Here is a 24,476-nt window from a genome sequence, read left to right as displayed (position 1 = left end):
TTCTAAAATCCCATAAACTCCATTCCCAGGAAATGATGAAAAACGGAGAAAGAAATGGGGACTCTCAAAATCCCCATCACCGGCTCCCTGACGTCGCCCGAATCTCCTCCATCTCCTCCATCAATCCCTGCTTCTCTCTCTCCAACGCCTTCACTCTCCCCGCATCCACATCGCCACCGCTGCCTTCTTTCCTAAGCCTCTCAATCTCCCGTTCAATCTCACGACTCTTCTGCCTTAGCTCAAAATACCGCCGATACCGCCCCTCATCCCCGCCAAAACATACCCCATACCCCTCACAATAACAGCTATACTCGTCCGGACAGTACTCCTCTACCCCTCCAAACACATACTGCCACAGATACTCCCACACCCGCCCGCTGAGCCGATCGTCCAGTGTCGTCTTCAGCAGCCACTCCCGAAACTGCACGTAGCGCTCGCGCGGCATGGCGCGGATCCGGCTGCCGCTCACGGCGAATTGCCCACAGCAGGGTTGCGAGAGGACGCGCGAGATGGGCGTGGTGGGGAAGAGCTCGGTCCAGGCGAGGCCCATCACGGCAGACTCGGGGATGTTGAGGGCGTCGTCGTGGCTCTGCGTTTCGTCGGTTTCGCCTTCGCCGGCTGTGGTGGCCGCGGTGGCCGTGGTGGTTGGCTTGGTGGGGTGGATGTGATCTGGGCAGCCTGGTTCGTGGTGGCAGCGCAGATTCATGTAGCCGTCGCGCAGGACCTTGGCACTGCGGAGGCGTTGGACGGTTTGGCCTGAGGAGGAGAGGAAATCGTTGTTGTGCCATGTTGTGTCGTGGGCGTGCATGAAGATGACGATGTCCGGGAGGGCGTGGTAGGTGTCTATTATGTAGGTCAGGTAGACCATGGCTTCATGGCCTTTGTTTGCGGGGACGGTTAGGTGGGGGGGCTTGCTGGTGGTGTTGTTTGGGTTAGGGTTGTCAACGATATAGATTGCCGTGGTTAGGTTGGGGTCTGTGGAGGACAGTTCGGAGGCCCAGGCAGTGTTTTCGTCGAGGATGGAGGCGATTACTAGGGAACGCGTTATGGTGTGATGGGGTATAGTTGGTTCATCGTTGAGACTTTGAGAATCTAAGTCTGATGTTGAGGGGCCGGGGCCCGGGGCCGGGGCCCGGGGGAGGGGGAGGGGGAGGGGAGGGTGAGTTTTCGGAGGTTGTAGAGATACAGGAAGATGAGATGTCTTTGCAATGTGGAAGGAAAAGCGCCTTTGGCTGCGATAGTGAACGGCCAGCAGGAGGAGAAAGGCAGAGATCAGTGCAAGGCTGATCCGTTGGCGCCGGTTGAGTTGTGTGCATTTCATTGTGCACTTCCTGGATGTCTGTGGGGTGAAAGTGGTCAGGTCATAGCCGGGATCAATACAGGGCGACGAGGAGAAGAGACTGTATATGTCTGCGCTCTGGCGGATATCCGTGGCCATTTACCTCTGCGAGGGTATTGAGGCGATTGATACTCCGTACATAGTAATACTTCTCTAGACCCTTACAGCGCAAGTAGCTTCTCACTGACGGACCCTGGGATGGTGCAAGCTAGGATGAGGTTAATGTGTCCCAAATAAGGCTAGCACCAGTTGGGGGAACCCTGCTTCCTTTGTTTGATGTTTCGGTCACCGTTTTGGCCTGTTGATCGCTTTGTCTGCGTCTGACTAGCATGCTGTTTGTTGATCAGGAACAGGTCCCTGGCTTGCACTCCGATGAAAGCTCTCCTGAGGTACACACCGCCCCACCCATTATGTAAGCATTGCTGTGCAAAATATCACCGTTGTGCCCGGTTCTCGCGGTTTTCCATCCCCAACCACGCAATTCTCTCTATCTCAAGATGGTTGAAAGATCTCAAGAATTTGATAAATGTGTAGAAGCAGCTATAGGATTTGATGAAAGATGTCCTGGCCTCAGCCGTGCTACTCTTGCTCATCAATTCAATGTCCCCTATCATCACTCCTGCTCCCGCCAGATGGGCAAGAAGATTGCTTTTGATGAGATGTTAGATAACTTCAGAAAACTTCAGAAGTTTCACAATCCATCAACTCTGATCATTTAGAAGGCAATCAATATGATGCCGGTTGGGGATGAAAAAATGCGAGAACTGGCACAACGGTGATATTTTGCACAGCGGTGGTTACATAAGGGGCGGGTAGGCTGGAGAATGAACAATGAACAGTTATGTGAGACTTTTTTTCAGGATTGCGCATCGCAGACCACACCAGCAAGAACACATTTCAATAGATACAGAGTACTGCATGTCCCTCCTTCGAAAGTGGCACACATTCTACTCTTTGCTGTTGTTCACGGGATATTTGTCTCATCCCAGTGTTGGATGTTGGAAATATACCGCCTGTATGGATGATGGCGAACGAACAGAACCGCCAATAAGTTAAGGAAATGCAGGGGAGACATGGATGCAGCCTGGGATCTGACATCTAGATAATTCCCACCTCGCCCATTGACCTTCTATGGTCCCAGTCCACAACGCAACGCCAAGCAACGCCAACCCAACATATGTGAATGCCCAACAAATGTAGTTCTTCGCCCAGGAAGTCCCGCCCACGCTGATCACCACCAGTTGTTCATAACTCATTTATGGCCCCAATTTCCTCCCTCGGGAAGCAGAAGCTTGCTGTCTACCGTCACTCGCGTCTTCCGCACTTATCTGATTGGCTCAACCCATGGCGAATGGAATTCTCTGATTTGTGCTTTCCGCGTGGTGATTGACTGTTGGAGGAGCAGCGCTGTTGGAGCTATGTACTACACAAGCCCTATCCCACGTGACCCACACATAGTACCTAGGTATACCGTATCATGGGGAATTGCCCTGTAGAGTTTAGCGCCAGTCCGATCGGGTTTAGCGCAATATCGCCGCTTTCTGGACTATATAAAACCCCCTTCTCCCGCCGCTCGAACATCTTCTCTCCATCGTCCCTATTTTCCCTTTCTTTCCTCACAATTCTCTTGTCTCGTGTGTGCCGCGCATCCCTTCCCTTTGGCTTCCCTTTGGCCCCACCGTCAGCGCCATGCGGACCGGCTGCGCCGCAGCTGAAACAGTTCTCGACCTGGCGACTCTGTTCACTTCCCTTCTTCCCTGATGCAATTTCGTTTCACTCTACAGTCCAATTCCCCTAGAATTATGCACAGACTGAGATCACTACTGGGATATCTGGTGTGTGAGGGACTGTGACTGGCTGAGGTTTCCCCTTCGCTTTGTTGATCTCATTTTCCTGTCAGATACAAGACCAGCTATTTCTTTACATTCTATGATTTGAGTTCTGCACTTCTATTCTATCAGTGCTGCCAATCCCATTCTGTGCCTTGGTACTTGTGGTCCTTATCTCTCCTTTTCGCAGTCGATCGGCGAACCCCGACGTTTCTCACCTGTGGTCCATGCCGGTGATGGGCGGTCTTATGACCATTGTTGATATGGTACGCCAATGAAAAAAATGCCTCAGCACGGCAGAAACGGTATCTGCCTTGCTGCGCCGCGGATCATTACGCGTCAGGCCCTGACCACGATGAGAGTTGGCTACAAGGGTGATGTGTCCGGATGAAGAAAATTATCTCCCCGGCGATCCAGCCCTCGCGCCGTGTCCGATGCATGATGTGGACATGATCCAAACTGCTCCAGTGCAGGTAAATTCTCAGTCACGCTATGTTCCTTCTTGGCTAGCAGCAAGATACTGAGTCGAGGAAACTGGACTTCAGCCTCAGCTTCCTGGGTGCTAAAATCGACCCGGAGAGAAGGGGACGATGCGACGATGTGATGCGACGTCGGAGTTTCCCCATCTTCACGATCTGCACTTCAAGATGATTTAACAGACTGATTCGCTATTGGGAATTCGTGTCCAAGCGATAAGACCGTGCATTGGAGTGGCTATGGTCGCATGACAATCATCTAGCACCCCTTCGGTCGATGCTACAGTTTAGGAAATAAAATGCGAGAGGGATGATCTTCCCTTATTTTCTGCGTGGATGGCGGCTGGTATTGCAAGGTGGCAGGTGACGTTCATTTTCATGCCTTGTTTTACCAGGATTTGGCCGACCTTACTGTCATCCTGGATATTGGGCTTGTTCTCTAACTTGATTTGGTATCAATTTTCGCTCATGATGATGCCTACGTCGCTGCGTACTTTTTGCGATTAAGAGCGAATTCCTGATCAGTGCATGGGCGCTCGGGCGCTCTGCTACAACAGGTGAAAGCAGTCCTTGGTCCATGGTCTGACCCTTGTAACTCATTTTGGGAGGAGACGCTTGTACTGCACCCACCTTTCAGCTCGCCACGAGCACACCCAGGGATGTTGCGAATGGATATTTGCATTTCGCCAAGGAGGGGATAAAAGCAGGGCTATCAATCTCGCTTCGCTGGCAATGGAAGCCCCCTTAGGGTGTCATGATGTTACAAACGGCGAGTGGCGCTAACTTGACCCTCCATGACATTAACGCTCCTGCGCTGTGGTGATTCTTCCTGCGGGGAAAATGTGATGGAAGCGAGCAGGTAGAATGGCACAGTAGGATTTCCCCCATTCGCCCGTGTTGCGGTCGTCGTAAACATAAAAGCGCCACTCTCCCGACCAAATTTGCCCCTTCAAAAGGATCAGAGCACTACGATATCCTACCATTGCAAGCAGCAAATCCAACTCTCCACTGACGATGACACCCTCTCTGCGGGAACATTCTGCGGCACGCGAGATTCCAGGTAGGTACAACGACTTTAAGTTGTTATCCAAAAACTAATCAGTGTTTGAACAAGAATCCTTGACAACGAGCTTCTACAATTCTCAGAGCTCTCGCGGATCGAGTCCTCCAACTGTTGATCAACTTCTGTCCCAATTTGTACGCCCTTCTCGTTCAGTTGACAGTGAACCTGGATCGTCACCAACCCGATTGACCTGGAGGCTAGTATGGATGAAGAACATGACACAGAGCCTCTCAGTGAAGATCGAGAAGAGTCAACCCTTGAAGGTGATACTGAGTGTGAGAGTGATAGTGAAGCTAGCGGTGGAAGGAACAGGGAGGCAATGTCAGCCCAGGACTTGGAAGGGGAGTCGCAGGCGCAGCCACAGTTGGGGTCACGCCCAACAGGACCTGCCCGGTCAGAGCCAGAGGCGAAGGCGATCACTGCAAGCAAACGTGAGTCTTTCTAATATTGTGGGCTGCAGAGGGCACATCTTGATGAGTACAGGATGTCTTGGCGGCGCTGGCAGCAACAAGGAGAATGTCGCACCATTGTCACCGCAGTCTATCCCCACTGGAGTGGCAGATAATGTCTCTGGGAACAAACACTCAAAGGACACCCATGCTGCAGTCGGCGACTCTTTTGCATGTCGCTTTGAGCCAGACACAAGCGGCCTTTATATCCTCCTATATTGGCAGGCTAAGGATAAGCGCCTCGAGTTTCTCCTGTGGCCGCCCATTTGGCGGTCGGAGGATGACGTTGCGAAGGTTGCTCCGGACCAGCTCAAGTGATACAAGGAGAAGTTGGACATCGGGCTTGCAAGCAGAGCCTCTCAGGCGAGAAAGCGAGCAGGGTCCACTTCTCCGGAGCCCAGGAGATCTTCACGGCTGAAGAAGCGGCGCCGGTGCTAAAAAGGATGAGAGTCAGTGAATAGCTCTTGTTTTCTTGTTGAGGATATTTAATGTGAGGGATGCCACCGCCTGGTAGTTTCTGTTGCGCACATCATGTACGCTCTTTTACTGCTTATGATACAAGACACGGGTTCGGGGCGCATTGGTCACTATTTGATGGCCTTAAAATCGAGAAACATTTGAATGGACTAATACTTCATCGGAACCTATGTCTTGGTGATAGTCGCGATTTTTACCCACAATGGCATATCCAAATATTGTCACCGTACCAGGATGCGGACGCAATGCTCCATGGCTTTTGCCTAGTTCATGACATATGATTTCCTTAGATCGCGCTAGTTGAGGCCAGTGATTTTGAGCGTGAATGTTGTTTGGCTTGATTCTTTTGAACCAAGTGCGTTATCCAATATACTGAGTGCTCCGACAATGCGATTGTCTCCTCCCCACTTCCATGCCTGTACAGAGAGACGAAATACCAACCGATTTATCGTCCGTAGCCAGATAAGAGTCGACGCGAGTGATCTCGGGAATTAGTGTAAAGACGCAGAAGATATGCAGTTGGAATTGAAAGTAGAAACCTGTATACTAGAGAGAATTTAATTTCTTTTTGATTTCAGATTCTCACCACGTCCATTCATTCATCACACACAGGAAAAAATGCCGCCCATACTCCTGCATATCATCCAATGTCATTTTGGCATGCACTTCGTATCCCCCGAAAGTCCTCTTTATATTTCGTCGAAGGAATGGAATTGTGACAAACCGATCAGAGTCGCAAGACAAGTCAGCGGCTGGCCTTATGTAGTGTTCAATGGTTGCGAGTACGATGCGCCCTGGCTTTCTTGGCTGAGGAAAATGACTGTTTACAGTCTGTACAATAGCTATGATAATCCGTGTCATGCTGACGAAGCGCTTGACGGTCAACGAATTCCCTCTCGCAGTCATAGCAGTAGCTTCGTCGTTTTGCCATCCTAGTAACCGTTAACCTCACCGCAGAGAGGTCCAATGATAAAGAGAGCCACTCACACTCACCGCCCAAATCCTGTTGCTATCCCAGAAGCAGGAACCCTCTCGAAAGCAAGAACTGTCCCAGAAGTAGGGACTGTTTCAGAAGCAGAGGGGTTTGTTGTGTTTTTAATAAACTCACGGGCCAGATCCAGTGTAAAAGAAGGTAGTGCTTCAAGGGTCCTCTGAAACTCTGGCTGTGGTCCTAAAGTAGCAGCATTTTGATATGCAATTCTGAGCATCACATCCCGTAAGCCGCGGTCTCCGTCACAAGTGGACTTATACACAAGGCTAACCACTGAGCAAACTATGGGGTCGCATCCAGCATGCTCAATAGCAGCTTCGAACTTCTCCTTTGCAAGTTCCTTTAACCCTGGAATTCCGTATTTTTCACCAAAAGCATAGATCTGAGCATTGAATAAAAGCGGAAGGGTACCGCTCTTATGCTCACTGGAGATTTCCAGCATGCCTTCATCACTGAGGTCCGAAAAGAGAGCACATGGATCTCTCAAAAGCGATTGTTCTTCCACTTCCGGCAAAAGGGGCCCAGTACGGTAGTCGTCGTCCGAATAGTCAAGTTTATAAAGATAGTTCACCGCCTTTTCAATTATCAATGGATGGTCATCGTCAAGATCTATCCGCCCGGCCGCCGCCTCCTGTTCAGATTAGAAGCTGAAATGACTGTCAATATCTCAGGGAGCGCCATGCCTTGAAGCCTCCACTACATGATCTCTTGAAGAATTCCGATCGAGGGCAAACAATGCATCGATGTACCTTGAAACTCCTACCTCGAGAGAGGATTTCCAGGTCGGAATATAGGCCCGTGTTGAGAACACTAATAGAAGACATTAACGAGTGAAGTTAAGGGAACACTAACTCCTCACCTTGAAAGAGCTTCTTTGAGCTCGTCCTCTGGTGCTACCATTTTTGTCTTTTCTCAGTTGTTATCCGAGAAAGAACAGGACTACGAGACAGGGAGAGAGGAAGAAAGGGAGAGAAGGAGAATGCTTTTCCCTGATGTCAATTCTTCTTCGCTTGCCACCAATAGAGATCGGACTTTGTTGGGCGTAAACGCAAGGTGCAGTTTCCCTGATTGGATCAACCAATAATCCTGTGCCACGATCTGCCACCCACATCAGTATCCCACTTTTTCGAATTCAGCCCAGTTAAGTAATCATAACGTACCCGGCTTTGGTGGTCTACTGGAGGGGAATCCCAGAAAGACAACTTGGGTAGCATCACGTGAACGAACTGAACCAGTCATGAAATATTCAAGATCATGTAGGATTTCGTAGTGAGCGTGGTTCAAGCCACGAACTCCGTCGTCGGCATACCCGGCGTCAAACCAAAAGTGCCATTAGAACCGGGCGTGACATGCTAGGAGTCCTGGGAGTTTCCTGGGAGTTTCCTGGATCGGATCATCTTCGGGTGCCAAACCAAGAATGTTAGAGTCCCGTTCCGGCTCCAAGAGGTGTTTTACAGACGCGACTGTACTAAAAAAATCTTAGGTTTTTACGGCGAGGCCATGGCAAAGGATCAATGAGGTAGTGTGTTTATGATATTCTAGGTCAAGTTGACGTAGAATAATCCAAATGATAATAATTACTTCGTCTCTTAATCAGCTGATGTTGATGTCATACACTATTTCTGCCTCCTTGGCCGCTTCAATACCTGCGTCTGTTGGGTGAACGAGGTATTGGGTGTAACTTCTGCTGAGGCTACTAGTGAGCCGGAATTACAATTTTCCGATAGTCTAATTTGGCTATAAAATTGCGAGCAATTAAGCAAGATCATCTTCGAAAAGCTTTAAGGTCTCAGCATCGTCATGCTAACCTTCATCCACCCACTTCGCTGGCCGATATGGTCTACTCTATGGCATTTTATCTCTGTGTTTTCAAGGAGTATCGTTCGTCCATTCCAATTTCGGCTCAATGGGTCGGCTGAGCCAGGATTTGAGGATGTTGAGCAGTGCACAAGCATAGAAAAGGAGATACGGCAAGTAAGATACAACGCCAAACTATAGTTTGTCTTTCACTAAACTTTTATTGTCTAGCACGCGAAATCAACTCCACCGAAAGATTCACAAACGCACACTGAAGAAAATAGAGCAGTTGCATGGGACGGAAGCTCGGAACTGGTAGCCTATGAACCTCATCTCAAAGAAGTTCTGGATCATGGCTCAACCTCCATCATTACACGGATCAAACCTGGGGTTGTTCTCAAATCGCCTCGCTATTCATGGTGGCATTCTCCAAACGCAGAATCCCACGATTCGGTCAAGCATATCAAGCACAGTTTCGATGTTGAAGAGCAAATTCTTGGAATCTTAGGGGACCACCCTAGAATAATAAAGTATGGACACTCAAAATTTCATTTCTTTTCCGCACTAATGTATGCTCAGGTTCCTTGGCCCCTCTGAAAGCCCCCGAGGCTTACTTTTTGTTGAGGCCAATGCTGGCAATTTGCAAACATACCTTGACCACGGCAATGGCGTGATTAGTACAATCTTGCGTCTTCAATGGTGCTCCCAAGCTGCAGAAGCTATACGATACATTCACCAGAAAGGCGTCATCCACTCTGATCTACGCCCCGAAAACTATTTGCTGCACAGGAATTCCGATGGTATTCTCAATCTATTCCTTAGTGATTTTGGAGGCTCAACTAGCGGTGTCATAGATGGTGGACATCTCCCAGATTCTGGCTTTTTCAACCCACGGAAACCTTGGGTATCAACAAAAGCGACAGATCTATTCAGCCTTGGATCAGTGTTCTATACAATTATGACTGGTCACTGGCCATACAAGTCTGCAGGGCCGTTCGGATCATTGAAGGAGAAATTGAGTTACGGAGAAAGGGTGGATGAACTCTTCTCCTTGGGTATGTTTCCCCCAGTTGAAGGTCTAATTGGCGGAGACATTATACAAGGTTGCTGGATGGAACAGTACGGAGAAGTAGATACAATTGTTCGTGATCAGAGCATCATATTTGAAGAAATTTCGTTACAGGCTGGGAGGCATGAGAGTGTTGAGTCCTAATTGCTATTTGAAATAACACAGCAGAAAACAAAACATTGTCTGTCATCCATTTATGATTTCCGAAGTTGTGGAAACTTGTGAGGCGTGCCTTTGTTGCCAAAAAATATACCCTTAGTTGACTAACAGCTGAATGCAGACTGTGGCAGTTCTTACCTAAGGATTAATACAACCATGTCTCCCACATTTTCCTTTCACTCTGTTCGAACCCAAAGTGTTTTCCTTGCGGCCGGGACAGGAAGGAGTGTCAATGTCAGAGCAAGGAGTAAATTTGACATCTTCTGTGACTCTGTCGCCACATTCATAAATTTTTGTGGAAACGTCAACAGTACACATGCTGAGAAAGATTGTAAGTAACAGTAATCCAAAATAATTAGAGCCAGAATCTTACGTGGAAGTGATGAAGGCGAGCAAAGAATGTTCGAAAGAATCTTAATGTGAGGCTAGTAAACGTCAAATAAGGCTTGTAGTGTGTGAGATGTGGTCTTGAGACGTGTCTTTGCCATGTTTATATAGGTTTGCACTAGGGTAAGGGTTTGATTTTGGATTCTCATAAATGGGGAACATCACACAGCCTGTGCTGCCTAGAGCTGCATGATTTGTGTAACGTTGACCCCTGGTCACTGCATACAATCCCGAGCATTTTAAAACATAAGGAAGCTATGTACATTACACTTGTACAAATCCAAAAGGAAGATATGCTATACAAGTCATAAAAAGCTGTATTTGGCTGGAGATGTTTCAGTCTAACAACACTAAGTTCCGAGACTAGTATTTCCCGATCCACACAAGGGAAGGATATGAGGATAAGAGCAAGTATATATAGAGAGCAACTCACTCATCAAAGTGCTGCTCATTGTGAGCTCAATGTAACTGATAATGGGAAACTTCCTTGTGTTTCAACTTGCAGCTTCGACAATCGCATCGGTCTCCTCAGGAGCGAGTCTTATGTTTTGGTTGATTTTAATTGCAAATAGAGACCTTTTAAAGATCAGATTGTTACACAGAAATCCAACCCTTCTATGTCAGGCGATAATAGGCGCAATAGTCTTTATGGGGACCATTATTTCTATCTTTCTAGCTGCCTTTTATCCGGTCTGGAAACAAGGTAAAGTGTACATTTAGTTAACGACTGGACAATGCTGATTGCTATGGAAGATCCTTCAAGGCCAATTCTCACTTTTGAAATCGGGGTGCTCCTGGTTCTACCGACAATACACGAGGTCAGCACGCTCCTTCCAGCACCGTGCTGAGAAAGCTAACTGTTTTTTAGTATCTCACTCTCAGAAATCATCTTTCCCAGCTACTTAATAGCTTTGCCATCGCACTCCCTGTTTGCAAGCTCTTGACACTATTTTCGTAGGTTATACTCCTCACGATTATAATAATAGTCACTGACGATTCTAGCTTTTTCAGTGATGGCATTTCACCGAGATCGCGACATCTTATATACTCAGTGGTTCTTGCTCTCACTGTTGTCGAGAATATTTTCCTTTTCATACAGTATCTTAGGCTCTGGATAATCTGTGCAGCGAACGAGAACAGCCCAAGAGTTCATTCCCTAGAAAGACATTTTTTCTATCTGAAAATGTTCGTGTGTCTGTCAACAACCGTAATCTCACGGCATCGGCGAGCACTTTGGGCGGCAACCACAGCTGCGGGGCTTTTGTCGCTCATTTCAATGATTATCACAGTCTTGGGGTACATGATACAGCCACTATGGACGCAATTTGCAACGGTAATGCTCTTTGACCACATGCCAACTGCTGCTATTGTGGCGGACGTAAAGCTTGCGAAAACTGAATTTTCTGCCACCCCCTGAAAAATAGTAGCAAAACACCGCAAAAATAACCAAAATATCCACGTATCTCTAGAATCATTCAAATATCATCCAATTCATTCAAATACGCACCTTTATCATCAAATCTGCCAATATGCCCCGCAACACCCACCGTTCTACTGCCTCGCAAGCTCGTAAAAGGACTCCAACTACCCTGCGCCTTCGTCTGTCCAAACCGCCTGTTCCGGATGTTCCGGATAATGACGAGAATCCAACTGATGATGAGAAGGAGGATAAGGAGGAGGAGGAGGAGGAGGAGGAGGAGGAGACACAGTCAGAAGATCTACCCCTGAGCCTGAGATCTCATTCAGGCTGTATGAACGGGTGATTATCAATGGGATAAAGGAGCCTATAAAGATCAAGTTACGGAATGTCACAACAAATGATATGACTGTCAGCTTCTATCATATCCAATATACTGCAAAAAGAATAGCTGAAGAGTATGTTATGAAGCAGAACTGCAAGGAGATAGAAGTTGCAAATTGTATAGCAGTCAGCTCATCAAACAAACGTGGATCTTCAATCAAAATCACCCTTGAGAAGGAGACAGATTGGAGAGAGATTATCACTCTTTTGAAGGAGTTATATAAGGAGAAGATGAGCGGATTTAGCATCGAGATTACCACCTCTTTTAATCTTCTTGATATCTCAACTCTATCCTCAAACACCTCTGTAATACGCGGTCCTGCAGCTTTCATTGGAGTGTCGGATTCCCAATTAACAACCCAGGCATTGGCATCAAAAAGAGCATTAGATGTCAAAGAAGAAGTAATCTCACCACCTGCCAAATCCCCTCTCTATCGTCCTGCCAAATCCCCTCGAATTCATGAAATATCCGATGACGAAAAGCTGCCGCCTACGCGTACAAGATCCACGGCCACTAGCCAGCAGCTGAAGGAGGCTCGAAATCGACGGTCAAATGAGCATGATTCTTTGCGGATTGGGCGTGAGATAACTGCTCACTGGCGTTGTCAAAAGATGAATTGTCATAACTTTGAGCAGGGCACTTGTTGGATAGCTTTTGATGATACTCATATTCAACTCCTGAGTAGTGAGATTGCCAGTTGGATAGATGATGTTGAACGTGGACATGCAACAGTTAAAAATCCCTCAAGAAAGATGACAAAAAGATTAATGGATAGAAAGGAGAAGAAGGAACAAAAAAGCGAATCTATCTCTGCTTCTAATCCTTCTATACAGACACCTCAGATGCCAGCAGTTATATTTCCTCCCTCAACTCCTTCTTCATCTAATATTGTGTCTCCAAGTGAGATAATCAATGTGATGGTGATGAAATATATGATGGAAGGAATGGGAGGCATGGGAGGACTGAATTCAAACTTGTCATCGAATTCAAACTTGCCATCGAATCCGAACCTGCCATCGAATCCGAACCTGCCATCGAATCCAAACCTGCCATCGAATCCGAACCTGCCATCGAATCCGAACCTGCCTCCTATTCGAAGTAGTCCAATCCCTCAGTTTGGTGAACACGCGGATCTGTTTATTGATGAGTTCTTCAACTGGTTGATGACAGAGAGACCTCGAAGAGCAGAAGCTCTTTTAACTGCAAAGAGCATTATTCAGAATGAAGGATTTGAACTGGATCATATACGGACAATGACAAATGAGCAGGTGGTTCAGTTGAATATTGGAATGGGTATATTCTCGATAATAAGAAATGGGTTAAAGAGTCCTATCTGGCAGTCACAGTTGAAGGAGATTAAATTGTCTTTATCTGCTGTTTGTAATGATGGCAGCAGACCTCATACTGCTTCTGCTTCTGAATTTGAAACTTAGATATTATATATCATCATAATTGAATTGCAATCTGAATCTTTTTAAATTTTACAATACTATCCTATATGAGCAGATCTGAAATATCCTCTTGCATCTTCTTCTCCCATGAAATTCTCAACTGCATGATGCAAGAAGGTTTCAAAATCTCCATCAAACTGATTCTCTAACTGACATCTGTATCTTCTAATCCATTCTTTCAACGCGTGAAATGACTCCTCTATAGGATTATAATCAGGAGAATATGGAGGTAAGAATGAGGGTGGATATCAACATCAAATTCATCCTTCACAAAGCAGACAGCCTCATCGCGATATGCAGTTGGATATGCCTCAAAAAAGTCCTCCAAACCTGACAAGATATCCGGTGTGATCTTTGGCTTTACACCCCATGTTGAATGAGGACTTCTAGCAGTTCCAAAGCAGCGAATATTTCGTTGGATTCGATATACAGTGGCCAGATGGCACTCAATGGTCCGCGCAATCTGAGCAGGCATATAACCATCGTTTAGAAGGCGTACGATCTCATTGGTGGTAAATTCGCTGAGCTGGGAGGGCATATTGGCAGATAAAGGTGCAGATTTGAATGAATTGGATGATATTTGAATGATTCTAGAGATACGTGGATATTTTGGTTATTTCTGCGGTGTTTTGCTACTATTTTTCAGGTGGTGGCAGAAAATTCTGTTTTCGCAAGCTTTACGTCCGCCACAATAACGGGAGCTTAGCTTCAAATTGCAGCTTTGAGCTCCACGAGGATGCTCTTACCATACATCCTCTCCAAACCTTCAATGAATTTGCCTTCGTTCTGCCTGACAACTTTTAACTTTTTCGGGACAGTCGGTGGAAACGTCATCAAACAGAACCAAGAGAGCACGCTAGTCTTAATGCATTATTGTTGTCAAGAAAATGAGAAAAAAGAAGATTTCAGCTTGTTAACTCCAAGATCCTATGCAGATGAATTTTTAAATTTGTGTAAATAAGAAAACACAAAAGATAGTGAATGGGTGGCAAAAGTTTGTGTAAGGTTGAGCTGTGATATTACTTGTTCAAGATCTATTTCCTCAGAGGAGGATTTTATGCTCTGATTTTTTTGCTGCCCAACGCGACCATGACTTTTCAGGAGGGACAGTTACCGGTCACATGTCACCCTATCCTTTGCCCCTCAAAAAAACTTTCTCCACGTTGGAGAATCAGTCTTTTGAGTGCCAGCTGAAGGCTGATGCCACTTTAAAGCCTTCCACATCAGTAATTTACCAGTCTGTATTTAAATCCAGCTGGTTATATCATCGCTACTACCTGTCTGTCGGTCGGTCACCTCTCTGCTCCTAGAAGGCAGGTGGTCGGATTCATGCTTGACAAAACAACAAAGCCTACTTATGAGCATACGGCGCAGTTTAATCTAAAGAGAATTACGAAAGTGAAAGCACTCCTCAATACCTCGACCGATGCCTTTCTAACAACTTGCTGTTGCAGATTATTCTACGAAGCCTTCCCTCCGTTGCGATCACCACGGTGACTGCGATACCGCAACATCGGCTAGAAAATGCCAGGAGACACTGAAGAGGTTGGCGTCACTCCTGGATGTCTTTTACAGATAAGCTAATTTCTAGTTAGAAGGTTGGGGACAGAGCGCTTCAGGGACAAGAAGAATATATAAACGTCAAGCTTTTCGATGAAGTAAATTATCCCAGAAAAGTGATAGGGAGGGGCGACTCGATCATGGTTTATGATCCGAAAATAAAGATGGATACTCCGCCATACTGGGAAAATGGAGATGACCCTTCCTTAGAGGAGACAGGAAACGTTCCTGCTGGGTATAGGGTTCGCGTGATAGGAGCGACCGTGAAGTTCATACGCGGATAGCTCCCAGATCCTCAATCAGCTTTAGGCCATTTTCATGACCAACCGACAGAGTGATGGAGATATCATGGCCTCGATTCTTGGGAACCAGGGCATTCACGCAATCTGTTGTTTCTTCTGTTTTTGTTCCCCCAATAACCGTGCCATGCTTACTCACTCTCTCTAGTGAGTGCGCCACAGCGTACGGAAAACCACAGCGTACGGAAAATATTTTGAATATAGTGATCTTCGAAAATTAATTAATAACCACCACCACATCTATCTATAACATAAAGATTATCTATATACTCATTAGAAGGTGTAGAATCCACTGTAGGTTGAGATTCTATAGAATTATCTTGTTGTGGTTGAGTGGCTGTAGATTTTGTAGGTTTGATTCCAATCGACTGAAGATTCTTATTGAACGTCTTTTTCATCTCATCTGCTCTACGGGTCGCGATCTTGCGATTGGCATCCTTAATAGTGAGGACTCCGCCTACTTGCACCTGCCTGCGGGAGGATTTGACGACCCGACGTCTATTTGCTCGATAATGACCTGCAAGTTCACCCTCACGGTGCGCGTTCAATTCCGCCTGGACCATGCTACCCTTGAAGATCTTGTCCAACCGCCTTGTCAAACCAGGTGTAAGGGTATCCTTCACATCTTGTAAGGCCTTGGCTGCTGCATCGATTTGGCGACGTAGTTTTGCAACTGTCTCTGGGGAGGTTAATTGCAAAGAGGCAGTTGACAGTCGATCTGCAGGCGGCGGGGTAAAGTGATTGCATACATCACCATCACCATCATATATGTTGAGATCCGGGGCATCATCAATGGTAAGAGGTCTCAATCGATTGAGAATTATATCGCAATTAACTGGATACATTCCGCGGTCGGCAAAGCCAGCTCTCACAGTGCCAGGTTTGAATGCTTGCAGTCAGACGCTCTCCAGATTAGCAAGGAATTGTCTGCCACCATACTGCTCATATCCGTAGCGGGCGGCCTCATTAACTGCCTTTGTATGATAATGCTTATGCTGCTGAAAAGGTATGCCATCAAGAGGTTGTAGAATATGACTTGTATGAGATGGGAATCTGAATAGAATAATCTTATGAAGATCACAGTATTGGATGAATTCTTCTGTGAGATGAGAATCATGATTGTTCATTAATAGCAGTCAATGACTGCTCATTTGACACTTTTTTGTCATCTTATTGAACCACTTGATCCATTCAAATCCAATCTCATCATTTGTAAAGCCAGACTCGGATGCGGTAATGGTGTAGTTGTCAGGTAAGTTGAAGTGTGTATATCAATCCTCTAGATGGATCTTTGATTTCATTATAATCAATGGATTCAATACTGTGCCATCTGCACTGACACACTCCACCACTGTTATTAACCCGCGGGAGTATGATGACTGTATGATGGAATTTGTGTCTCTAAAGACAGTTATAACCCACTGTCCACATCCTTCTCCTTCTTGAAATCCAATCTCATCAAAGTTGTAGATATCGCAGGGGAAAAAGTGATATTGATTGAAGACAGCTTCATATTGATCAAACCAGTTGATAATGAAGCTTATATTCTCACAAGACATCTGTTTTGGATTCATGGGCTTTTGCTTGACCCGTTCGTAATCTGGCAGGTGTTTGATGGATTGATATGCCCACATCTTGCTTACTGTGGGAGGTGCGGTCTCTGGATCTGTATGATGCTGTCTCAACATGCGGTTCGCGGCGGCTTCGATATGCTCGATGGTGGGCGGGCAAAAATTAATATCCAACTGATGAATCCATATCTTAATTGCCTCCTCCTGGCTGTCATTCAATGCTCTATTCAGTGGAACCCTCATAGTCCTTGATTTCTTCCCGTTGATCCTCCTATATAAGGTGGCATATGGGACTTTGAATTCTCGCGACAGAGATGTGATTTTTAATTTTGAATTGCTTTTGTACGCATCAACAGCTCTTTGCAACTGCTCCTCAGTGTAATTAGAAGATTTAGGCATGGTTATAATTAATGATGATTATTTGAAGATGAAGAATGAAGATATTGATAATATTTTCCGTACGCTGTGGTTTTTCATACGCTGTGGCGCACTCACTAGAGAGAGTGTGTAAGCATGGCACGGTTAACTAATAACAACTACTAACCAAGGCTCAACCCTCTTAGAAGCGCCCCTTGTCAGGTGCCCCGGGAAGAAGTGGGGCAGCCGAAAGGAAGGTAGGGTCCTCGCCATGGTAACAGCGACAATATGGGCCAATAGGACGCCTGGGAAACCCGGGCGTCCCAGCGGCTCAAAAAGTTTATTCCAACGAAAGGAGCGAAGGAAGCTCAGTCAGTACTCCTGGAGTGCGCACGGCAGACATTGATACACGCTGGTGAGTGACTCTGACCGAAAGATCCCGCATTGAAATCATACAAAGGTACGCCGTGTGTGTATCACACGCCATGGCGGACCGGTGCACAAAGTCGCCGAAATCTCTTGCGGGAGTCTGGTTGTGTTTGTTGCGCACAGTGGTTTATGTGCCCGTTGGAGGAATAAGAATAGAAGATCAACGAACTCTCCCGCAATAACAGCGATAATCTGTAATTAGTAGTACCCAGCCCTGTCACATCCATCAGTCATTTTTCAGCATGCTCGCTGCACACTTTGGCCCCCAAATTTCGGAAAGTCCGTTGTCCAAGTCCTCGGCTCGCAAACTTTCCACACATGCTCTCCTGCATCCCCTCCCGAGTCCCCACAACTGGCGCATCGCAAGGAAACATCTTCAAAACGGAGATCGATGGCGGTATACTTGGTACTCGACCGGGAAATGGCGGGTTGAGTTGGTATGAGCTGTAAAGATACCAGATATCAGCTGCGAGAATGTCACAGAATGTCCAAACAGACGATGTGTTATCATCCCCGACTGTCTGTGCAGATTGACCTCTTACTGAATTCAATCTAGCTTGATATTGTTAACCTCCACACTGGTCAATAAACTGGGGCCAAACGACATCATCTCGGCATTTCCTCCAACGGACTATTTTGCGCCAAACCCAGCCACTATGGCCTCTCTCTCATCCCGCCTCTAGACTCAAAGAGGAACACGTCTGCTTTTTGAGATCATTTCCGCTCATATCCAAATGCTTGGTGAATATTGTTTCCAAATCGTTTCCAGCTGCATCTGGCCATCTCGCTCCACTGGTATCCCGGGTCCCTCCTCAGTGTTCTCGTTTGCTTCTGCTCAATCCTCTCCGCCTGGTTCCCCCCTTTTGTAATGTACGTACCTGCTGTTTCTTCTGACGCCCATTGTCTTACGAGAGGCTACATCACTCTCACCCTCCCTTGATCCTCTCCAGTGCTGATATCCGCACCACTATCTTCCGCATGCATCTCTAATCCTTGGGTACCCTCCTTGCCCTCTGACACCGGAGCGGATACACATTCCAATTCCAATACATTCCTCCTCGAATTATCGATATGAAATTCATCTACTCCCAAACCTCATTAGCCGCATGTCTCTCTCTGCTCTTCTTTTCCAACCCCCCTCCCGCCGTGGCCAGCAGGACATGCTACCTCCCCAGCGGCGAAGTCGAAGAAAACGACGCTCCATGCTTCCCCCAGAACCCCGAATCCGCCTGCTGCGGCGGGAGCCAATATGTCTGCGCCACAAATAACATGTGTGCCCACTACGATGGCGGTTACTACGTAATAGGAAGCTGCACTGATCCAACGTGGAACAATCCCGCGTGTCCTGGATATTGTTTTTTCCGTCTGTTCTTCTTTTCATATATATATATATATATATATATATAGTTATATATTCCTAAGCTAACCTATAATAACAGGAGACCACGTCCACAACTCCGTCGTTCGCTGTGCGGAAGACACCTACTGCTGCCTCGACGGCCCAGAATGCAACTGCACCACCCAAGACAACACACATAAGATCTTCGACTTCCTCCCACCCTACTCCTCCCTCGTCGGCTCCTCAGTCTCCCTCAACTCTACCGTAGAGACTACATCTCTATTCACCCCATCAGGCGTGATCCCGCCGCCACGGACAACTGATTCGACTGCATCCACCAAATCGACCGGATCAACCCCTGCGACGAATACTGGCACGCAATCCACAGCTACTCTTGCGTCTACGTTCAGATCTGGAGCAAGCTCCGGGTCTCCGTCATCGTTGATAAACCCTACAAGAACCGGAGATGGGGCTGCAGGATTCACTCTCGCGCCGCAATCGCCTGTGGAAAAGACTAAAGATGATGATATCGGTATGAAAATCGGGCTTGGCGTGGGGATTCCGTTGGCTGCCATTGCGGTGTTTCTTGGTGCGTTGGTGTACCGTGTGTGGATGAGGGGAGCTGTCGCGAGTGCCGGTGCTAATACCGGTGCCGACGCTGCTCGTTCGGGACATAATTCTAGATACAGTTCTGTATCTGGTGGTGATGCTGGTGGCGGTATCTCCGGCTTCTTCAATAAGCTGTGGCGTAAGGAAGATGTAAGTTTTTGCGATAGCCGACCTTTCATTCGGTTGTTTTCCTCCCTCACTTCGCCGAGACGCAGCTATTATGTATAAGCGTTGTACGATACGTGTACATGATGTCAAAGTCCGAACCGAACTAATAAATGTATGTAGCCAACAAGCCGCATCCCTATGCTCGCAAATACCTCACCATCCGAAGCACGAGATATACCCATGAACCACCCTGCGAACGGTCCCGAATTCTCGCTGATACATGGCTACTTTAAACCAGATGCCGTCCCTGTAACGCAGACAGGCCACCAGGTTCATGAAATGCCTTGATTATGATTGCGGTTTATTTGCAGCCACGTTGAGATTAAGGTTTCTGGAGTATAGCTCACGCTGAGTTGTTGAGGTAAAGCGGCGGAAAGCGGTCTTATGAATTGAAGTCCCCACCTTTTTCTTTTTTTAATTTTTAATTTTTTTTTCAAAAAAATCATTATTTAAGCTTTTTAGCGTATGATGTTCAATGTGATATATTATTTATTGTACTTCCCTCCCTTTCTGGAAAAAGCAGAAAAGAAAAGAAAAAGAAATAGGCAAGGGAAACAGAAGAACATTTTAACTCAGCCATATTCCCCTAGTTTCTAATCATCCTTATTATTTTGCTTCTTCTCGCTTCCCCTCTCGGCGTCACGAGAAAATTTTCCTTCGCTCGAGTTAAGACCACGAAACATTCACGGGAGGATGTTGCACACGCCGCGAACCTTCATAACCTCCCATTCAGGGTGGTGCGATTATCATATAGATGTACTCATAGATGCATATAACCGGTCAATTCTTTGCTGCTTTTTGATCTCGCTCTACTAACCTGAGTTAATTGGACTTGGGCTATTGGGGGGCGAAGAACGACGTTTTCTCTTATACATTCCCCTCCACTTCCTTCCCACATCTATTTGACGTTCTGACGTCGAACCATGTCTGAGCCCCAGTCCGGGGATAAGATACAAGACTTTGCAATACGAAACAGAAGCCAGGGTGGAAAAGTGCTGTATATCAGCCGAAGCCCGCATATGAAATAAAACTTCGTCAGACATCGTGGAAATGGTTGGTATTATCGAGTAAAGAGGTTTTCTCGGAATCGGAAGAATCTTTCCTAGACCCCAGGATGGAGTAGGGAATGACGCGATTATGTTTATGTGGCCGATGTGCCACGACAAGGTGATGGACGATACTGGCTCGGGCTGACTGGTGAAAGATGGGTAGAGGGGATGGGCTTCTTGCGGCATAAATATCTGCTTGACGGTAGGAGATAAAAAGGACAAAGAAACATTGCAGTTTAACACTTTGACACATCAGTGTTCTGGGGAGAGCTTCAGGGTAAGGATGTCTTGGGCGTTGACGAGTCTTATTTTTATTTTATTTTTTTTTCCCCCTCATTTTCATTTTCAATTTCTGTCTCGGGTTGTTTCGTCTTTCCTTTGTCCTCAAAATTGCAGATCTTGACCATGGCCCTGGCAGCCCTGGCAGCCGTTAGTGATTAGTAGTTGTCTAACAAGTTAAGGGGGAGAAAATGCGGAGGTCAAAGATTTTGTAACCCTGGGAATGCCAACACCGTTTAGCGGGATCCTCCAATTATTTGATCTGCCGCAGGTGGATGCATGGAACCTTTGCGGGTTCTGAGTCTCTGAACCATGGATACACAAGTAAGTTAAGTTTTTTTTTTTTTTTTTTTTTTTTTTTTTTAATTCCGAAATGGAAAAGCAAGCCTGCGAGTCAGGAGCGGGTCTTGCTGCATCGCGTTGATCTGAAACAAGCTGGGTGGTCATTTTCTGGGCGTCCTGGAGCCATGGAGGCCCAATTGGTGTCAGACGGTGCAAATCGGCAGTGGAGGATTGGGGGAAGAGGCCCAGGACTGGGAAGGGGATACAAACAGCGCATGGTCAAATGAGAGCCGGAACAAAAGAGGAGAGAGTGCCGTTTAGCCTGGGTGTTAGGCTTGTGAAGTGATGCTTAGTGTATGCAATGCGCGGCGCGTTGTATGCGACGGAGGGAAGTATTTTCGCCCAGGAGGCCAGGACCCACGGTGGAAGAGTCGGGCTACTCAGGCATGGAAGGGCCGAGGGCAACTTGGCAAGCAAGGTGCAGTAGCTAGTGCAGGGTGTAAAATATTCGATTCAGGGGGGGAATTAGAGTAGCTGAGCAGCTTGATGTTATTCGTCGTGTTATGGTTCTGACCTGATCGATCGAGGCGGCGATAAAGAGCATTTGATGTCAGCCACACGCTGACTGATGGACGGGCCAACATCCGTCCGCATCAAACTCCAACTCCTCAGCCCTCAGCATCTTCATCTCGCCCTCATATCCATCGCCGTCAATCCTGCGGCCAACAAACTCCTGCCAACTTCCACCAAACTTCCACAATCGAGCATTTTCAGCTGGTCCGGTACATCCCTAGGCTTGTCCCAGCGTCACATCCCGACGATCTCCCAACTCTACCTCGTCGCAGTCCATATCATCAGTCTCCTCCGAGACCTCCGTTTCACACCATCCTGCCCGATGTAGGCTATTGAGTAATGATAATAGTATCGACATTGGTACTACTAGAACTGGCACGCCCCTACGCGTAGGTATAACATTGGTTACCAGCGGCTTCTCCCCGTTCTTTTCTTCCGTCCCCTCCTTGACCTCATTACAACCCCCAACAACACAAGCATCAACGAAGGGGATAGTTTAAAACTATGAAGCTGTTCAAGCACTTCCGCTCCAAGGGGAAGAGCAAAAGCGTCGACCACTACGGTTATGAGCAACATGAGAAGTACAACAACCGTAACTACAATCGTCAAAACCCTCAGTACTCCAGCTACCGCTCTGGTCCCTCCAGAGACTTCACTCAAAACCTTCCCCTCGAGGTCCTCTCCAGGATATTTTCCTATGTTTGCCTTCATGTTCTAGACGATACTTATAACTCCTCTGAAGAGTCCATGACAGAAGATGGTTGCATGCTCTGTGACATGCGGGACCTTGCCCACTGTGCGTTGGTGTGTAGGAAATGGTATTCTCCCGCCCATAAGCTCTTGTATGTGCTTACTACCCCCCCCCCCCCCCAAACCATTTTGGGTTTCCTCCCCCTATCTATACATCTATACCAATATATATAAAACGCATTCTATATATATACAGCACGGTACTAATTATCCCTGAAACGGTGCTGTAGATATCAGAATGTTCGTATCGATGCGGTTCATTACTGTGATCTCGAGTATGAATTATCAGCCAAGCGAAAGAAAAACTCGTTCCTCGACCACAATTCAGTACCACTGGATGCGCCCATGACACGGTTGACACTCTTCAGCAGGACGGTGCGTGAATCCCAGCGCATCGGGAAACTGGTTTTCTCGTTACGGATGCCCTACATGACTCGAGAAGCTGGTAAGCTATTGCTGGCTCAGACGGTATTAATGCTACCTAACCTACGATATGTGGACTTGCCCGCGGGCGTTTTCTGCGATGATGAGTCGACGATGATCCTCAAGCAGACCTTGATCGCCCGGTGCCCGGATATTCGGCGGATGAAGTATTCCAGGGGCTCAGAGAAAACCTTCAGTGCAGTTCAGCAAGAAGATGAGATAGATGCTGTGGATCAGTTTATGCAAGGTCGCCAACTGCATCAACCAGCCCGGCCACAGATCAAGGTCTGGCAAAACCTCGAAGTGTTAGAGCTATGTGGCCTGAGCTCGTCTATTGACATACTTCGCCGCGTCCTGGTTCAATTCCCACGCTTAACGGATTTGAAGCTGGAGGATTTAAACGAGATAGAACCCGTCCTATTCAAGAATTCTCCCTCTTTAAGCCCTTTTCCCCCCATTGAGCGCCTCACACTAAACAATACTCCGGGAGTCACCGACCGCACATTCATGGACTACTTCAGCACCAACCGCAACAAACGTGCTCTCAAACACCTCACCCTTTCCAACACCGGTATCACCCCGGGCGCCCTCCACCACATCCTCAATAACTCCCCTAAAATCCATAGCCTCTCCGTCACCCAATACATCTCCGAAGGCTTTGTCCAGGACAACGTCCCACTACTCGCCTCCCACGCTCTCTGCCTCCTCCACTACGAAATCACCGCAAGGACCGAACACCACGCCGCCTACTACTACAAGTACCTCATGTCCTCCCTCCTCTCCGGCTCTCTCCCAAGCCTCGTAGACCTCTATGTTCGCGACGCCAAGTTTCCGGAAATGCTCATGTATGCCTCCCTCCCACAGCTCGGTGGCTCCCGCGGCGGTGCCAGTGGCAGCCCGGCCGGCCTCAACCAGGCCCTGTCTGTATACAGCAAGGGTGCCAAAGAGGCGGAATGGAACTTCACAGCGTACGAGCCTCTCGATGTTCCAGGTGCGGGCGTTGGTGGTCGACGGCGGGGCAGCTCGTCACGCCCTGTGAGTTTCCATGGTGCACAGCTCAGTCCGGCATGGGGCGACGAGGCGCGTAGGAGCGTGTTGGTTGGGAATGGGGTTGGTGGGTTCCTAGCGATTCCTGGCGAAGAGGAAAGGCCGAAGAGTAGTGGCGGCGCGTGGATGCGTCATCACCATCGGCGGGAGGGGAGTAAGGGGGATCTCTGGAGGTAATTGCCCCAGGGAAGTTGGGCTGAGGTGGATTGGCTCTTATGTTTCAGATTTCTATTCCTTATTTATTCTTCTTCTCCTTTTTTTTTTTTTTTTTTCACTTTAAGTTGGATTACGGCTTATCGGGGCGAAATTGAATTATATTGATTAACTTTAAACTTTGGCCTAAGGCAGGAAGGAGGTTACCCTTCAGAGGAACTAGGATTTCTTTTTTCTTTTGCATTTTATATTCCCCTCCGTTTTCATACTGTCGACTTTTATCTCTTCATCTCGGGACC

At 47.3% G+C, this 24,476-nt stretch overlaps 7 protein-coding genes across 7 annotated transcripts; 4 read left to right on the top strand and 3 right to left on the bottom strand.

Annotated features, from left to right (window-relative positions):
- Positions 1 to 76: 76 nt before the first annotated feature.
- On the bottom strand, positions 77 to 1,321 carry HCAG_00395 (predicted protein; the record flags this gene model as incomplete). The annotated part of the gene is made up of 1 exon (XM_001543299.1): positions 77 to 1,321. The coding sequence occupies one exon, from the start codon at positions 1,319 to 1,321 to the stop codon at positions 77 to 79; it is 1,245 nt and encodes a 414-aa protein (XP_001543349.1).
- Positions 1,322 to 4,658: 3,337 nt separating this feature from the next.
- Positions 4,659 to 5,474, top strand: HCAG_00394 (predicted protein; the record flags this gene model as incomplete). The annotated part of the gene is made up of 3 exons (XM_001543298.1): positions 4,659 to 4,704; positions 4,932 to 5,138; positions 5,191 to 5,474. The coding sequence occupies 3 exons, from the start codon at positions 4,659 to 4,661 to the stop codon at positions 5,472 to 5,474; spliced, it is 537 nt and encodes a 178-aa protein (XP_001543348.1).
- Positions 5,475 to 6,215: 741 nt separating this feature from the next.
- HCAG_00393 (predicted protein) lies at positions 6,216 to 7,524 on the bottom strand (the record flags this gene model as incomplete). The annotated part of the gene is made up of 4 exons (XM_001543297.1): positions 6,216 to 6,565; positions 6,742 to 7,255; positions 7,374 to 7,434; positions 7,484 to 7,524. The coding sequence occupies 4 exons, from the start codon at positions 7,522 to 7,524 to the stop codon at positions 6,216 to 6,218; spliced, it is 966 nt and encodes a 321-aa protein (XP_001543347.1).
- A 4,041-nt stretch (positions 7,525 to 11,565) lies between these two features.
- HCAG_00392 (predicted protein) lies at positions 11,566 to 12,940 on the top strand (the record flags this gene model as incomplete). The annotated part of the gene is made up of 3 exons (XM_001543296.1): positions 11,566 to 11,785; positions 12,226 to 12,522; positions 12,744 to 12,940. The coding sequence occupies 3 exons, from the start codon at positions 11,566 to 11,568 to the stop codon at positions 12,938 to 12,940; spliced, it is 714 nt and encodes a 237-aa protein (XP_001543346.1).
- Positions 12,941 to 15,388: 2,448 nt separating this feature from the next.
- HCAG_00391 (predicted protein) lies at positions 15,389 to 17,118 on the bottom strand (the record flags this gene model as incomplete). The annotated part of the gene is made up of 4 exons (XM_001543295.1): positions 15,389 to 15,392; positions 15,419 to 16,037; positions 16,088 to 16,247; positions 16,489 to 17,118. The coding sequence occupies 4 exons, from the start codon at positions 17,116 to 17,118 to the stop codon at positions 15,389 to 15,391; spliced, it is 1,413 nt and encodes a 470-aa protein (XP_001543345.1).
- Positions 17,119 to 18,774: 1,656 nt separating this feature from the next.
- On the top strand, positions 18,775 to 19,909 carry HCAG_00390 (predicted protein; the record flags this gene model as incomplete). The annotated part of the gene is made up of 3 exons (XM_001543294.1): positions 18,775 to 18,796; positions 18,945 to 19,603; positions 19,742 to 19,909. 3 exons carry the CDS (start codon positions 18,775 to 18,777, stop codon positions 19,907 to 19,909), a joined length of 849 nt encoding a protein of 282 aa, XP_001543344.1.
- Positions 19,910 to 22,308: 2,399 nt separating this feature from the next.
- HCAG_00389 (predicted protein) lies at positions 22,309 to 24,201 on the top strand (the record flags this gene model as incomplete). The annotated part of the gene is made up of 2 exons (XM_001543293.1): positions 22,309 to 22,646; positions 22,785 to 24,201. 2 exons carry the CDS (start codon positions 22,309 to 22,311, stop codon positions 24,199 to 24,201), a joined length of 1,755 nt encoding a protein of 584 aa, XP_001543343.1.
- Positions 24,202 to 24,476: the final 275 nt, after the last annotated feature.

The sequence above is a fragment of the Histoplasma capsulatum genome, genomic scaffold, assembly GCF_000149585.1.
Source record: "Histoplasma capsulatum NAm1 scaffold_1 genomic scaffold, whole genome shotgun sequence".
Lineage (NCBI taxonomy): Eukaryota > Fungi > Ascomycota > Eurotiomycetes > Onygenales > Ajellomycetaceae > Histoplasma > Histoplasma mississippiense.
Note: the sequence above shows the minus strand (reverse complement) of the source record. Positions and strands in the feature narration are given on the sequence as shown.